Source organism: Zootoca vivipara, chromosome 11 (genome assembly GCF_965207765.1).
Source record: "Zootoca vivipara chromosome 11, rZooViv2.hap1.1, whole genome shotgun sequence".
Taxonomy (NCBI): Eukaryota; Metazoa; Chordata; class Lepidosauria; order Squamata; family Lacertidae; genus Zootoca; species Zootoca vivipara.
In genome coordinates, this window is record NC_142594.1 from 6,205,169 (window position 1) to 6,219,567 (window position 14,399).

The 14,399-nt window shown below is 44.3% G+C and overlaps 1 protein-coding gene across 4 annotated transcripts in view; it reads left to right on the plus strand.

Moving 5' to 3' along the window:
* Positions 1-11,871, plus strand: part of ELMO1 (engulfment and cell motility 1) — a 305,776-nt gene extending 293,905 nt beyond the window's left edge. For all 4 annotated transcript variants that reach the window (XM_088653940.1, XM_035129257.3, XM_035129258.3 and 1 more), the window contains 3 exons: positions 3-82; positions 5,089-5,166; positions 10,650-11,871. In XM_088653940.1, coding sequence (XP_088510066.1) covers positions 3-82; positions 5,089-5,166; positions 10,650-10,850 — 359 coding nt within the window. In that variant the 3' untranslated portion in view covers positions 10,851-11,871. The remainder of the gene's footprint in view (positions 1-2; positions 83-5,088; positions 5,167-10,649) is intronic.
* Positions 11,872-14,399: the final 2,528 nt, after the last annotated feature.

A 14,399-nucleotide genomic window follows, 5' to 3' on the forward strand; every position in this document is an offset into this window, starting at 1 on the left:
AGTGCCAGTGGCAGACATAAAAGCAGTTGTGACAGGGAAGGACTGCCCTCACATGAAGGAGAAAGGAGCAAAGCAAAACAAGGTATCGTTTTAAATAAAATGCGACGACTTCTTAGTTAGGAAACTTTGCATTTGACAGAATAGCACATTTGTTAATTCTACTTCAGAGAATTTGTGAAATTCGTTTGAGGTTTTTATTTTTAACTTGTTCCATGACAGAGGTTTGAAGCAGGTAGCTGTACTTAAAAAAAACCACAACCCTATGAATCCAACAGAATAACATCTTTACATAAGTAGAAAACACAGTATTATTAAAACCATTCCATGAATGCCCAATTTAAGCCAAGTGAAATGGAAGAGCCATTTAGCAGTCCCTGAAGCTCAGCTTTTAACAAGCCCCCAGAAGGAGAGCAATTCCATAGCTGTGAGACAGTTCCTGGACAGACGGTGTTTTAAGTGCCCTGGATGCTAAACTGGAATTGTCAAGAGAACGCTGGTCTGGGAAACTCTCTCCTCCCCTGCCAGCCACCATGTTTTCCTATTCTGGGCCTACACACAGATATACATTCAAAGCATGCAAGAGCTCAAGAGCAGCTTTCACAATGGGCAAACGGAAGGGTTGGCCTTCTAGGTGATGGGGAGAAGGAAAACCCAGATGTAACAAAAATAAGGGCTGGCATTTTGAGGATGACAGCATAAAAGCTGTGTGCGCAAGCTTCTGAGATTGCACAATAAACCCGTGTCTAGAAACACCTTGAGCAGGCACCCCCAAACTTCGGCCCTCCAGATGTTTTGGACTACAATTCCCATCATCCCTGACCACTGGCCCTGTTAGCTAGGGATCATGGGAGTTGTAGGCCAAAACATCTGGAGGGCTGCAGTTTGGGGGTGCCTGACCTTGAGTATGTAGGGGATGCCTGACCTTCAGTATGTAGGGGAGCTGGTTCCCTCCATGGGTGTGAATGGCGGAGCCGTTCCAGTTGCAAGTTGCCCTGGGAAGAGGTGGCTGGATGGAGTGACAGGCTCTGCTTTCCATGTGCAAAGTACTTGGGTTCACATTCCCCCCCAAGTTTCACAACGGATTAGAACTTCCAAAGGGTATTTTCATCCTTCTGCCCTTCATTATGCATAGCAACTGCTCTGGTGTTTATGCATTGGCAGAGCAGAAGTGACAGAATGCTGTTGCCGCAAGCAAAGAATAGATTTGGCAGAATGTCCTTACCGGTGGCTTCATCATCTCTCCCTTAGCCAGCATACAGCTTCCATGCTTCCAGAGGGATCGCTTAGCAATAAATAAGCGCAATGTTGTTTGGGTACTCGATGTCAGGGCTAGCTGGAATAGCTTGATGGGACACAATCTAATTCACTCATTTTTCTGTCTGCCAGTCTTCGAAATTGGCTTTAATTCTAAGTGGTCCCACTGTAAATGTCATTTTCATTATTTTCTTGTATTATCTGAATACGTTGTATGCAAAAAAAAAAAACACCACAGAACAAAAAGCAACCCTGGTATTGCTTTGTTTTGTTGTTGTTTAATCATTTGGTCGTGTCCAACTCTTCATGACCCCATGGACCAGAGCACGCCAGGCACTCCTGTCTTCCACTGCCTCCCGCAGTTTGGTCAAACTCATGTTCGTAGCTTCGAGAACACCGTCCAACCATCTCGTCCTCTGTCGTCCCCTTCTCCTTGTGCCCTCCATCTTTCCCAACATCAGGGTCTTTTCCAGGGAGTCTTCTCTTCTCACGAGGTGGCCAAAGTATTGGAGCCTCAGTTTCAGGATCAGTCCTTCCAGTGAGCACTCAGGGTTGATTTCCTTCAGAATGGATAGGTTTGATCTTCTTGCAGTCCATGGGACTCTCAACAGTCTTTATTTAAGCCTTTAAATCAAGAATGTCCAAGGGAATCTTTACTACAGGAAATAATAATAATAATAATAATAATAATAATAATAATAATAATAATAATAATTCTGTCCTGCCCCTTTCTCTGACAGGGATTCAAGGCAGATTATATCTAAAATAGAAGCAGCTGAAAACATAGGTGGGGTGGAATATATCCTTCATATTGAACATTTTTATTATGTACCGATTTTATAGTTTATTTGGTACATGTAGTTTGCTTGGAAGTCTTTTTGACATGCTGGTGGTATATAAAACACAGCAGCATTTTGAACTCAGGCTGATATTGTATGTATTTTGCATAATAACCTTTCCTATAAAAATGTGATTACAGTAAATGGGATAGGAAAGTAACAGGTGACTCTCAACTTATGCTGGGCTTACGATCCAGGGATAGCACATAAAGCCAAAATTGTGTCTAGGCAAAATACATTGGGTTCAATAGCGGATGGGCTTGCCAAAGTCTTTTTTCCCAGACACCTGCCCTTATTTATTTATTTATTTATTTATTTATTTATTTATTTATTTATTTATTTGTGTCAGGCAACACACTAGTTGCTAGTTACCCATACTGAAAAAGCAGGGTCTTAACATCCCCCTATAGTTTTGGTCCTGGTATTTTACCAAATGCACTATAATTTCCAGAATTAGAGGCGTCTCCCCTGGTTAAGTACTACCGTGGATGCCTCTAATCTTCAGGTGTTAGCTGTTCTACATGTTTTAAGCAGCTTTTTCTGATCATTAAGCTACATATGACTCAGGTTTTCTACTTCTTGTTTTGAACTTCATATTGATCACATGTTATAACAAAGCATTAACTAAAACGCCAAGTTATAACCTATGGGAATAATTGTGCTCTTGTAGGCAGTCAACTACAAAAGCACTTACTTAATCCTATAATCTTGTAGACAGAGTGGTTTTCCTGTGATGAGCACTAAGTTTTCAGGAACACTTTGAATTTTAAAACTTTTTCTGTAATGATGCACAAAAAGCTCATTTTACTTTTAGTTTGCTTTTAATCTGTGAGAGGAGCGCTCACCTTTTCCTTAGCTCTGGGCAGGTTAATAATGGAGTGTATCTAGAAATGCTCTAGAAATATGACAACCTCACAACAAAACAGTTGTTTTTTCTCTCTGGATTTTGCCAGGACTCGCAAGGCTATGTGTCTCCATCCACTTATATCTGCTATGCACCGAGTATTTAAGAAACTGCTGTTTGTTGTCTTTTAATTCCCCTGATTTATCAGAGGTCAAGTAGAAAAGTAAATTAGCCCCTTTTTATTCAAATGAATATTGTAAGGTCATATAATTTCCTGCAGGATTGCATAGCAGCAAGCAGGGCAACATTGCAGATAAGACTATGAACACCCTTGTAGAAACGTTAAGACTAACAGATTTGTTGGAGCATAAGCTTTCATGGACTGGAATCGGCCGAGATGAATCTGATAAAGGGCACTGTAGTCTGTGAAAAGGGACCCAGGTGACGCTGTGGGTTAAACCACAGAGCCTAGGGGCTTGCTGATCAGAAGGTCGGCGGTTCGAATCCCTGTGACGGGGTGAGCTCCCGTTGCTTGGTCCCAGCTCCTGCCAACCTAGCAGTTCGAAAGCACGTCAAAATGCAAGTAGATAAATAGGAACCGCTACAGCGGGAAGGTAAACAGCGTTTCCATGTGCTGCTCTGGTTTGCCAGAAACGGCTTTGTCATGCTGGCCACATGACCTGGAAGCTATACGCCGGCTCCCTCGGCCAATAATGCGAGATGAGCGCTGCAACCCCAGAGTCGGTCGCGACTGGACCTAATGGTCAGGGGTCCCTTTACCTTTTACCTAGTCTGTGAAAAACCATCTTCTTATATCCCTATATACATGAAAATACAATGCTATCATCAGAGGCAGCTGAGGAATAGAAGAGGGAGAAGTTTGAGTCCAGCGAGAAGGGAGAGCCACTGAAAGGGGATGAAGTGGGTGTTTTAAAAAGCAGCAGAAGTTTTAGTAAAGCAGGCAGGAAAGGGCACAGAGGGAGATTGTGGTTTTAAACAACAGGTTTGAATAAAAAGCAGGTATGGAAAGAAACCTATCAGGAAAAATGGCAAAGCAATGCAAAAATGGGGAAACAATATTAAAATGGCATTGGGCTTGGGGAGCAGGAGCAAGAGCAGGGGAAAGCAGCCAGTGGCCTTTGTGAGAGTGTTTGGGTACGGAAGAGGGGATTGGAAGAGGCCATGGAGATGTTCAGAGGGGCTTGGAGAGGCATCACAGGAGGTAGGAATGTGGAAGAGGCAGTTGGGATAGGGTGGTCCCTCACCAGTAATTTCAGCCATTTAAAAAATGTGTGTTTTCATGGTTTTCCAGGGTGTGCCCTGGCTTTACGCAAGTTTGCTTATATGTGTGATGGCCGGGATCATAACCCACGTGTAATTTGTGAGTTACCTGTACGTCCAGCTGCCTCGCCACAGCCAAATGGGGGTGAGGTGGCCCCAAGCCCAAGGCTTCCTGCTTCTCATTCACATGGTGCTGCGCTCAGTAATTCGCCGTGCAGTGGGACAGACGCCTTTACCCCAGTGCTGCTTCAGCATACTGGGGAAGGGCAGCCTAAGGAGGGTGGTGAGCATAGCTGCCAAGTCTCCCGTTTCCCCCGGGAAATCCCCGTTTTTCCAGCTGTTCCTAGCTGAAAAAACAGTTGTTGTTTTTCCCGGTTTATTCTGGTGCGGCAGCCTTTTTGGAACTGGGCGGAGCATGCTCAGAAGCGACTTTTGATGCTGCTCTGCCCAGTTCCAAAATGGCTGCACTGCGACTTCTAGCGTGGCGGCCATTTTGGAACTGGGCAAAGCAGCATCAAAAGTCACTTCTGAGCATGCTCCGCCCAGTTCCAAAATGGCGGCAGCGCTACTTCCGGTCTGCTATTTCCGGCCCGGTCCCTTATTTCTCTGACAGCAACTTGGCAGGTATGGTGGTGAGGTCAGTGGTTAATGGATGCACTGGGGGGAGCGCCTGATGGGTTCTGCCGGTGCCTTGAACCTCTCTGACACCCTGTGCCACCCCAGCCTTGTCCAGACAGGCTGCTCTGTCCAACTAAAAGAACCATTACTGGTTATACTATGAATTATCACAGTGTGTGAACCAAGCCTAGGAAACTTGTTAAAATCATATTAGGCCCCTTTTCAGGTAAATATTTCATTGTCTCTTTTCAGGAGGTCCTTGAGCTGGCTTTCTCCATCTTGTACGATTCCAACGGGCAACTAAATTTCATTGCTCCTGACAAGCATGAGGTAAATCGTGTGCGATTTCTATTTGTGTATTAAAAAGAAAAAGGAGGATTACCTTGTTGAATTACTTTGGTCAGCACTGAACAGTTTCAAGAATTCCTGAAGAACCAGCTAAGACTATATTGTGGTTTTTTCCACAGATCTCCAAGATGCTCTCCAGCTGATCATGGGTACTTTGGTTATAGCTAATCCTTGTATGTTCTAAGACAAACTTGTTCCAAGCAAAAATGTTCCAAAAAGGTCCACAAAGCAGCTGTGAGCTTCTCTCTGGCAGCCTGCGCATTCACACTAAACCGTGATTTGCGCAAACCAGGCGCTGTCTACCTTCCTAAAGGCAGGTTGCAAATAATAATAATAATAATAATAATAATAATAATAATAATAATAATAATAATAATAATAATAGCTGGTCTCCCCAGCCACTCTGGGCGGCTTCCAACAGAAGAATAAAACACAACAATCTATTAAACCTTTAAAAGCCTCCCTGAACAGGGCTGCCTTCAGATGTCTTCTAAAAGTCTGGTAGTTGTTTTCCTTTTTGACATCTGTTGGCAAGGCGTTCCACAGGGCAGGCGCCACCACCGAGAAGGCCCTCTGCCTAGTTCCCTGCAACCTGGCTTCTCGCAACGAGGGAACCGCCAGAAGGCCCTCGGTGCTGGACCTCAGTGTCCAGGCAGAATGATGGAGGTGGAGACGCTCCTTCAGGTATACTGGACCGAGGCCATTTAGGGCTTCAAAGAGATTGAGGGCTCACCTTCTCTCACCAACATGCTCTGCTCACGTCCAGCCTCACTTACCATCTTGGCTGCCCCCGAGTCACCTGATTTTATTATTTCCATTCCTCGGTTTGGTCCCAGACTTGGCTAAAGAAAGAGAAGAAACAGTGTAGCACTTGGTCAGTTTGAACTGCTATTTGTTTGATATAGCGCTTTTTGAGATCCTCTGCTTAGAAAATGTAAATATAACAGCGGAAGCCACGTTCAGGGACGTGCAGAGGCGAAATCAAAGAGGTCTTCCTCTATTGGGCTATCCTTTGTTGAGGTGGATTCCACAATCCTTCATCCGCAGCACCTCTGTTTATTTGGCTCCTTCCCCCCACGCTATTTACAGTGAATTCCAGCCAAAGACTTTCAAGAGCTCTTCTTTAACTACAGTGTGGATGATTTCTTCTAAAATAATGTGCATAGAGCATATTCTGCTAGGCTTTGTCCTCTTTCATCCCTTGTCAGGTTCATATAACGATTTTTTCATCCCCCACCCACCCACCCTGGAGCTGCACGCAGTGAGCACTAGCTATTTTTAAACTCAGCCTTATTTTGTAACACACGGTCAGCTAAATTTAAAATTCATCTTTCGGCATGGAATCTAAGAGAATCCTTTATATGATAAGAACACTGCTATGGCTCATTTAATTCCCCACTTGTAAACTAGGACAGAGGCCAGTATGATTGAAATCTTTATTTGTAGACAGCTCCATTCAAGCACTTCACAGTTGCATACTGTAAACGGTTTTTAGTATGAAATTTGAGTGGCTGATGGAATAGGATTTGATGGTTGTTCATGAAATCCCCTAGGACTGGTGCTGATTTAGAACAGTTGTTTAGCCCATGTCTATCTGGAACTGTCAGCTTCAGGGTGATGCTGAAGTTTTCCATTATTATTTTTAAAGGAGGGGAAATGTTTGTTTCGTATTCGCAGCTGAACCCAGCATCCAGTGTGTAGCTTTTAAATGTCCAGCAACACTGACGTAATTCTGATTCTTTCAATGGTTAGGGCAATGCAAGACCTCACAATTCCCAAAACAGAGCCAATGACATAATTTACAGACTTTATATTGGTATCATGTATTACTAATTATACGGTTTTGCATCTACTTTCCATTTGCGTTCAGCATTTTTCAGCATTTTTCATAATATGGATGGATAAATACACACACACCCAAATGAAGAAACAGTGCGCGGGTTTTGATGCGGTTTTGACTCTCAGAAGGTCGGCAGTTTGAATCCCTGCAACGGGGTGAGCTCCCATTACTCAGTCCCTGCTCCTGCCAACCTACCAGTTCGAAAGCACATCAAAGTGCAAATAGATAAATAGGTACCACTCTGGCGGGAAGGTAAACAGCATTTCCATGCGCTGCTCTGGTTTTGCCAGAAGCAGCTTAGTCATGCTGGCCACATGTCCCGGAAAAACTGTGCGGACAAACACCGGTTCCCTCGGCCAGTAAAGCGAGATGAGCACCGCAGCCCCAGAGTCATTCGCAACTGGACCTAATGGTCAGGGGTCCCTTTACCTTTTTTTTTTTAAATGAAGTAGCATATAAGACTTCTGCTTAAATATGATGAGCCCTCCCAGGTTAGTTGCCCCAGATTTGTTTTGATGAACGAGTGAAGCTAGTTCTGCAATAAGAAAAGAGGCTTTGGATAATAATAATAATAATAATAATAATAATAATAATAATAATAATAAATGTGAAGTCAATTCTTCCAGAAAAGAAAGGAAGTGCCCAACGTGGGATCGCTAGACCACAGCATGTCTTCCCTTCCAGAGGTTGAATACAGAGGGTTTTTTGCATCTTCCCTACAAGAAGTTACGGTAGTCCCAGGAGGTGACTTAACATCCCCAGAATTATTTCACTGCCGTTCTGATCCATTGAGAGCTTTGGACGTTTCCCAGTTGTGGACCTTCCACTATCATGTCTTTGATGGCAAGTGACGCATTTCCCCCATTTTGAGAATGATGTATGAGCTCCAGAGAGAAATAGCATTCACATGCATCGGTGCCACAGCTGAAATGTGTGAGGTGCTGTCTTAGACATTTACCCTAGAAACACAAGTCACCTCTCCCTTCTTCCCTACTTTGGTGTAACATCTGAAGCTGCCTTGAGAAAAGTAACTTGGCTGTATAATAACCTAAGATAGTATTTTTTTCTTAGGTGGCATTGGGAGATGAGTGTTCGGACCCCTGGACACTAACTTGTGGGGTGCCTTAGGGTTCTGTCCTCTCACCCATGCTTTTTAACACCTAAATGAAGCCACTGGGAGAGATCGTCAGGGGGTTTGGGCTGGGTGTTCACCCGTATGCAAATGATACCCAGCTCTTGCTTAAACCGGAACCAGTGAGGGAGGTAACATCCTTGTGTGAGTGTCTGGAGACGGTTGGAGGATGGATTGTGCCTAATGTATTGAGGCTGAATCCTGACATGACAGAAGTACTGGTTTTTTTTGGGGGGGCAGTGTTGGATTTTTTTGAATAGTCAAGTTACTTTAGAGCCGGTCTAATGTAAATACTGTCTGTTTAAGAGAAACAGGTGCCAGTGTTTCTGTTAATTGCCCACAAGCGTGGGCTCTGCTCCTTGTATATAAGGCTCTGCCAGAAAGCCTTCTGTATCTCTTGGTTATCTCTTGGTTAGATCTTTCAGTTTGATTCATCTCTAAGTAGAGAACAACTCTCTCAGTTGTTCTCAGTTTAAGAGATTCCCAGTTGAATCTTAGTATGAGAGTTGCTTAGTTATAAAGCTAGTTTGCTGTTAATTCTCGGGTATTTTAATGGGAGTTTTGTGGGAGGTTTGGAATGGTTTGAAGGATGGAATGTGGGTAAAGTTGCTAAGAGAGAAAGCATTTATCTTTAGTTTAAAGTCTCTTTAGATTCAGTTTGTTTTTCAGTTAAAGAAACCCAACCGTTTGTATTTTCATCTGCATACTTTTACAAGTGTGCAGCTAGTAAGGGGTTTCATATAAGGGAGATAATACCCTACGCTCTTGGTGGTGTTTTCTTAGCCAGGTCAACTTCTGACTGCGTATACGCTGCGTGAAGCGTACTTTAAAGGGCCGCTGTAAAACTGGGATATATGATTTAGGTTAAGCAGGTTTCAATATCCAGTTTTCGCCAATATTATTCTTATCATATATATATATTATTCTCCAATAGGCAGGAGGTGGCAAGGGACTCCCTGGTCCTGAATGGCATAATTGTGCCCCTAAAGGGCCAGGTGTGCAGCCCGGGAGTCATTTTGGACTCACTGCTGTCCATGGAGGCACAGGTCAATTCTATGTCCAGGGGAGCTGTCTTCCAGCTGTATCTGGTACCCCAGCCGAGACCTTGCCTGTGCACTGTTTCAACAGAGCGGGACTGAGACATGCTCCGATTATCTCCTGCTTGGACTACTGCAATGCGCTCTACGTGGCGCTACCTTTGAAGGCAACTCAGAAACTACAACTAATCCAGAACGTAGCCACCAGCCTGGTGACTGGGACTGACTGCCAGGACCCTATAACACTTGTCCTAAAAGATCTACATTGGCTCCCAGTATGTTTCCGAGCACAATTCAGTAAGGAACTTTAAAACCCAAAACAGTTGTGGCCCTGTATACGAGGTCCAGCTCCGAGGGCCTTCTGGCAGTTCCCTCTCTGCAAGAAGTGAAGTTTCAGGAAACCAGGCAGAGGGCCTTCTCAGTAGTGGTGCCTGCCTTGTGGAATGCCCTCCCATCCTATGTCAAGGTGGTAAACAACTGCACAACTTTCTGAAGACAACTGAAGGCAGCCTTGTATTGGGAAGTTTTTTATGTTTTGCTGTGTTTTTATTGTGTTGGAAGCTACCCAGAGTGGCTGGGGCAACCCAGTCAGATGGCAATGGTATAAGTAATTAGAATCATAGAGTTGGAAGATACCACAAGGGCCATCCAGTCCAACCCCCTGCCGAGCAGGAAACACCATCAAAGCATTCTTGACATATGCCTGTCAAGCCTCTGCTTAAATACCTCCAAAGAAGGAGACTCCACCACACTCCTGGGTAGCAAATTCCACTGCCGAATAGCTCTTACTGTCAGGAAGTTCTTCCTAATGTTTAGGTGGAATCTTCTTTCTTGTAGTTTGAATCCATTGCTCCGTGTCCGCTTCTCTGGAGCCGCAGAAAACAACCTTTCTCCCTCCTCTATATGACATCCTTTTATATATTTGAACATGGCTATCATATCACCCCTTAACCTTCTCTTCTCCAGGCTAAACATGCCCTAAGCCGTTCCTCATAAGGCATCGTTTCCAGGCCTTTTGACCATTTTGGTTGCCCTCTTCTGGACACGTTCCAGCTTGTCAGTATCCTTCTTGAACTGTGGTGCCCAGAACTGGAGACAGTACTCCAGGTGAGGTCTGACCAGAGCAGAATACAGTGGTACTATCTAGATGCTATACTCCTATTGATGCAGCCCAAAATTGCATTGGCTTTTTTAGCTGCTGCATCACACTGCTGACTCATGTCAAGTTTATTATTAATAATAATAATAATTATTATCATCATTGCCGTTGTCGTCATCATCATCATCCTTTCTCTTATAGGCCCAGACTGCCAAAATGTTTGCAACACATTGCTTCTGCTGTTTATTTATACATTCTGACTGCAATGGATACAGCATGCTTTTGCAGACTGATGCACTTTTATGCAAGGCAGAATAATGCAGCTCTTCCATCCCTTTCTTCCCCCTTCCCTTCTAGTACTGTGTGTGGACAGATGGCCTAAATGCCCTTCTTGGAAAGGATATGATGAGTGAACTGACACGTAATGACTTGGACACTCTGCTCAGTATGGAGATAAAGCTACGCCTCCTGGACCTGGAAAACATACAGATCCCAGATGCTCCGCCTCCCATTCCAAAGGAACCAAGCAACTATGACTTTGTATATGACTGCAACTAAAGCTGCTCACACTGCTGAGACTTGCCATTTAAACTGGAAGTGCTATAACTGAAGAGTTGTTTGGTTTTTCTAAAGAAGAGAACAAGATATGCACAATGGACTTCATTTGGGGGTGGTGCGTGCGCGCAAAACATTTATTTCCCCTTGCTTTCTACCCTTCCCTTTGGCACCGTCCTCCCCGCTGCTAATGAAAAATACTGCTTGCATTAACTTCTCCTCACCACTGGGCAAGATCTGATGAACATTCCAACTTGGAAGGCGAACCAAGAGGAACTTCCTTGTGTTTTTTGAAATGCTGGGATACGCATTCCAAACAAAAGGACGGTGTGGCCAAAACGCACAACCCCCCCAGAACTACAGCCGGCATTGCAGATGCTTTAACTGGAAGCAGAGAAGAGGAAAGCCTTCTGCAAGGGGAAGATGGCAAGAGGTCTCTTTTCATGGAATCAGCTAAAGAGCTGAGCCCAATGAAAACGAAGGTGGTTCACTGCTTTCAGCTTCTACACCATTTGTCATGTCCCACCCTTAACACCAGCACCCACCCCATTTGTGCTACATCACGTAACTGTTTCTTAAGACGATGAGTCTACAGGTCTTTCTAACCTCCCAATATCTTCCCCACATGATTTCCACACTTTCAATGAAGCCACTTGCTGTTCTATGTCCCTATTGTGTACTTACTATATCACAAAAAATGTGGTGGGGGTCTTTTGTCCAGAGCGGGATTGTGGTTATTTTGTGTGCAAATGCGGGAGACGCCATAGATTCCGAAAAGCGCTATGTATTCAGGTTTCCGTATAGACGTGATTTCCAAGGGATTTGGTTTTGTACAAAACATCAGAACAGTTGTTTTTGCCAAATATATATTTAACTAAGAACAAAATAGTATTGTGTGTACTTTTTTCAAAAATTACCTGTGTGTTAATTTCCATTTGGTACCTGGAACATTTGCCCTTGGAGATAAAATATACACCAACATTCCCATCAGAATTGCTGTTGAATAAAATTGGACTTGTGCTGATTCTTGGAATTCTGTCTTTATTCTAAGGTCTTTGTACATGTGGTGTAGTGTAGTGGTTAAGAGCGGTAGACTTGTAATCTGGGGAACCGGGTTCGTGTCTCCGCTCCTCCACATGCAGCTGCTGGGTGACCTTGGGCTAGTCACACTTCTCTGAAGTCTCTCAGCCCCACTCACCTCACAGAGTTCTTGTTGTGGGGGAGGAAGGGAAAGGAGAATGTTAGCCGCTTTGAGACTCCTTCAGGTAGTGATAAAGCGGGATATCAAATCCAAACTCTTCTTCTTCATTCTAATTTCTGACTATTCTGCTCCTTATGGGTCGAAGGCAGGACAAGTGTGAGTTTGGTAGAAAAGCATCCTGCTGTTACAACTGGCTTGAAAGAAATAGCTATAGTCTCCACGACCGTTTGGCTTCAGAATAATTGAGCCGGAAAGGGACCATCGAGACACCCAGACCTCAAAACTGGACCATATAGCTGCCACAGAGGAACCTATGTAATCCAGACAACCAAACCAGATGTCCCATGTGGTGCTAGCAGGTCTATAGCTATAGACAACTATGACAGTAACCCAAGGCTGAAGAACCGTTTTTTAATGTGAAAAGGCTGCATTCCCTCAATCGTGGTTTCTTGGGGAGGGGGGTACCCCTGAGTCACTCCATTTCTGTCTCCGCCACTACCTTCTGTCTTCACCCATTGGCGCAATTAGGCTTTGGGAGGAAGCTCCCATTGTCACCAATAGGAGGGTTTCTTAAAAGCCCAATTGCTGCGCACGGTGGGGGTGTTTCATTGAAATTGCAGCATGCTGGGAAAGGAAGGATTAACCATGCACACACACAGCAATAAGACTTGGAAAAAAGCTCTCGTTGTCACCTAAGAAAAGGAGTCATTCAGGTATGCCCAAGCATAAAGGTGAGTTGAGAAATACACGCACCTGTATGTTCAGAAAACTAGAAAGCAGTAACACATTCCTGTTGCACAGTCCATTTTTAACTTTCAGAGCGTTATCTTTCATACTTGAATAGGCACATCTGATAACAAATGAGCATCAAAGCCTGCTGTAAGTAATCCGGGACTAGCTTAGCAGTTCTTAGGCGTTAGTGTACCAGGTTCGGCATGTGTGCTAGATGACAACACTTCTCACCGACCTTTGTCAAGCGAATGTCAATCATAGCTGCCAAGTCTCCCGTTTTCCCCGGGAAATCCCCGTTTTTCCAGCTGTTCCTAGCTGGAAAAAAACAGATTTTTGTTCCCCCCCCCGGCCATTTTGGAACTGGGCAAAGCAGCATCAAAAGTCACTTCTGAGCATGCTCCTCCCAGTTCCAAAATGGCGGCAGCGCTACTTCTGGTCTGCTATTTCCGGCCCGGTCCCTTATTTCTCTGACAGCAACTTGGCAGGTATGATGTCAATGTGCAGAGATTCTCTTCTCCTGTCCTGACAAGTGCTCCTTGCATGTAAGTCAGGCTATGTGTGTTGCCTTGTGTTTTAAGAGGACAGAGAGCTGGACTTTGGTTTAGCCACAGTGTCCGATTGTACCAGATTTAATCTTTTGACATACAGACTTCTTTTAGCCTACATGGGGTGAGGTGAGCTAAGATGCATTTTTGCTTCCAAAAGCTTCAGGGGTTGGAAGCAGAGCTGTGTACATCCCTCCATGGGCTGGATTCAGTAGCTGAGATGAATCGTTCTAGCAAACGAATACGGAATTGCATTCTGAAATTTTAATGCGGCTAATACATTTTTTTTCTCCCTTGGAGGCGATTGGTATGCCCTACAGAATGATCAAACAGATGTGGAAGAGCACAATGAATGGAAATGAATGATTCATGGCAGATTTCTGGATATTAAGTGACTACCACATCACGAAATTGAATGTTTTCTGTGGCATGTCACCTGCCTACTGAGAGGGGGGACTGAAGGCTTCTCTGTTCCCGTACGTCACCTGATGAGCAATCAGGTTGTGTTATGTGTAATATTGCACTAGGAACAAAGATTTATATATAAAATTGGCACTGCAACTTTTTATTCGTCGTTATATTATCTCTAGGGAATACCAGGAACTAAACAATAGAATGCTCTACTGCTTTTAACCCTCTGCGATGCATTTATATTGACCATGGCAGTTGACAAGTCCAGGTAGGTGACGCTATGCGCGTGCCCGAAACTCTCTGCAAAAAAGGGATCATTTCACAAGCAAGCCCAGCAGTCACTGTCACAACTGAGAAGGTCACGAGGCGCCATTCCTGCATGCCATCCTAGAAGCAGGACCAAGAAGGCCCTAAAGTCGGAGACCAATAAACTACAAATATCTGGATGCAGGTAAGAAAGAGGCTGGACTGAAAACCAAACCACATGAGTCTGTCTAAGGCAGGACAGATAGAAGTCTAGCTACCTGCTTCTGTATGATTCTAATTGAAATTCAGTCTCCTTCAGGCTATGCTTAGCACCCCACAGGCCTTCAACCTGGCTGGGTTAGGACAGGCTGTTAAGACTCTGGGAAGCTAGAAAAACCTTTTGTGAGATTACAATGT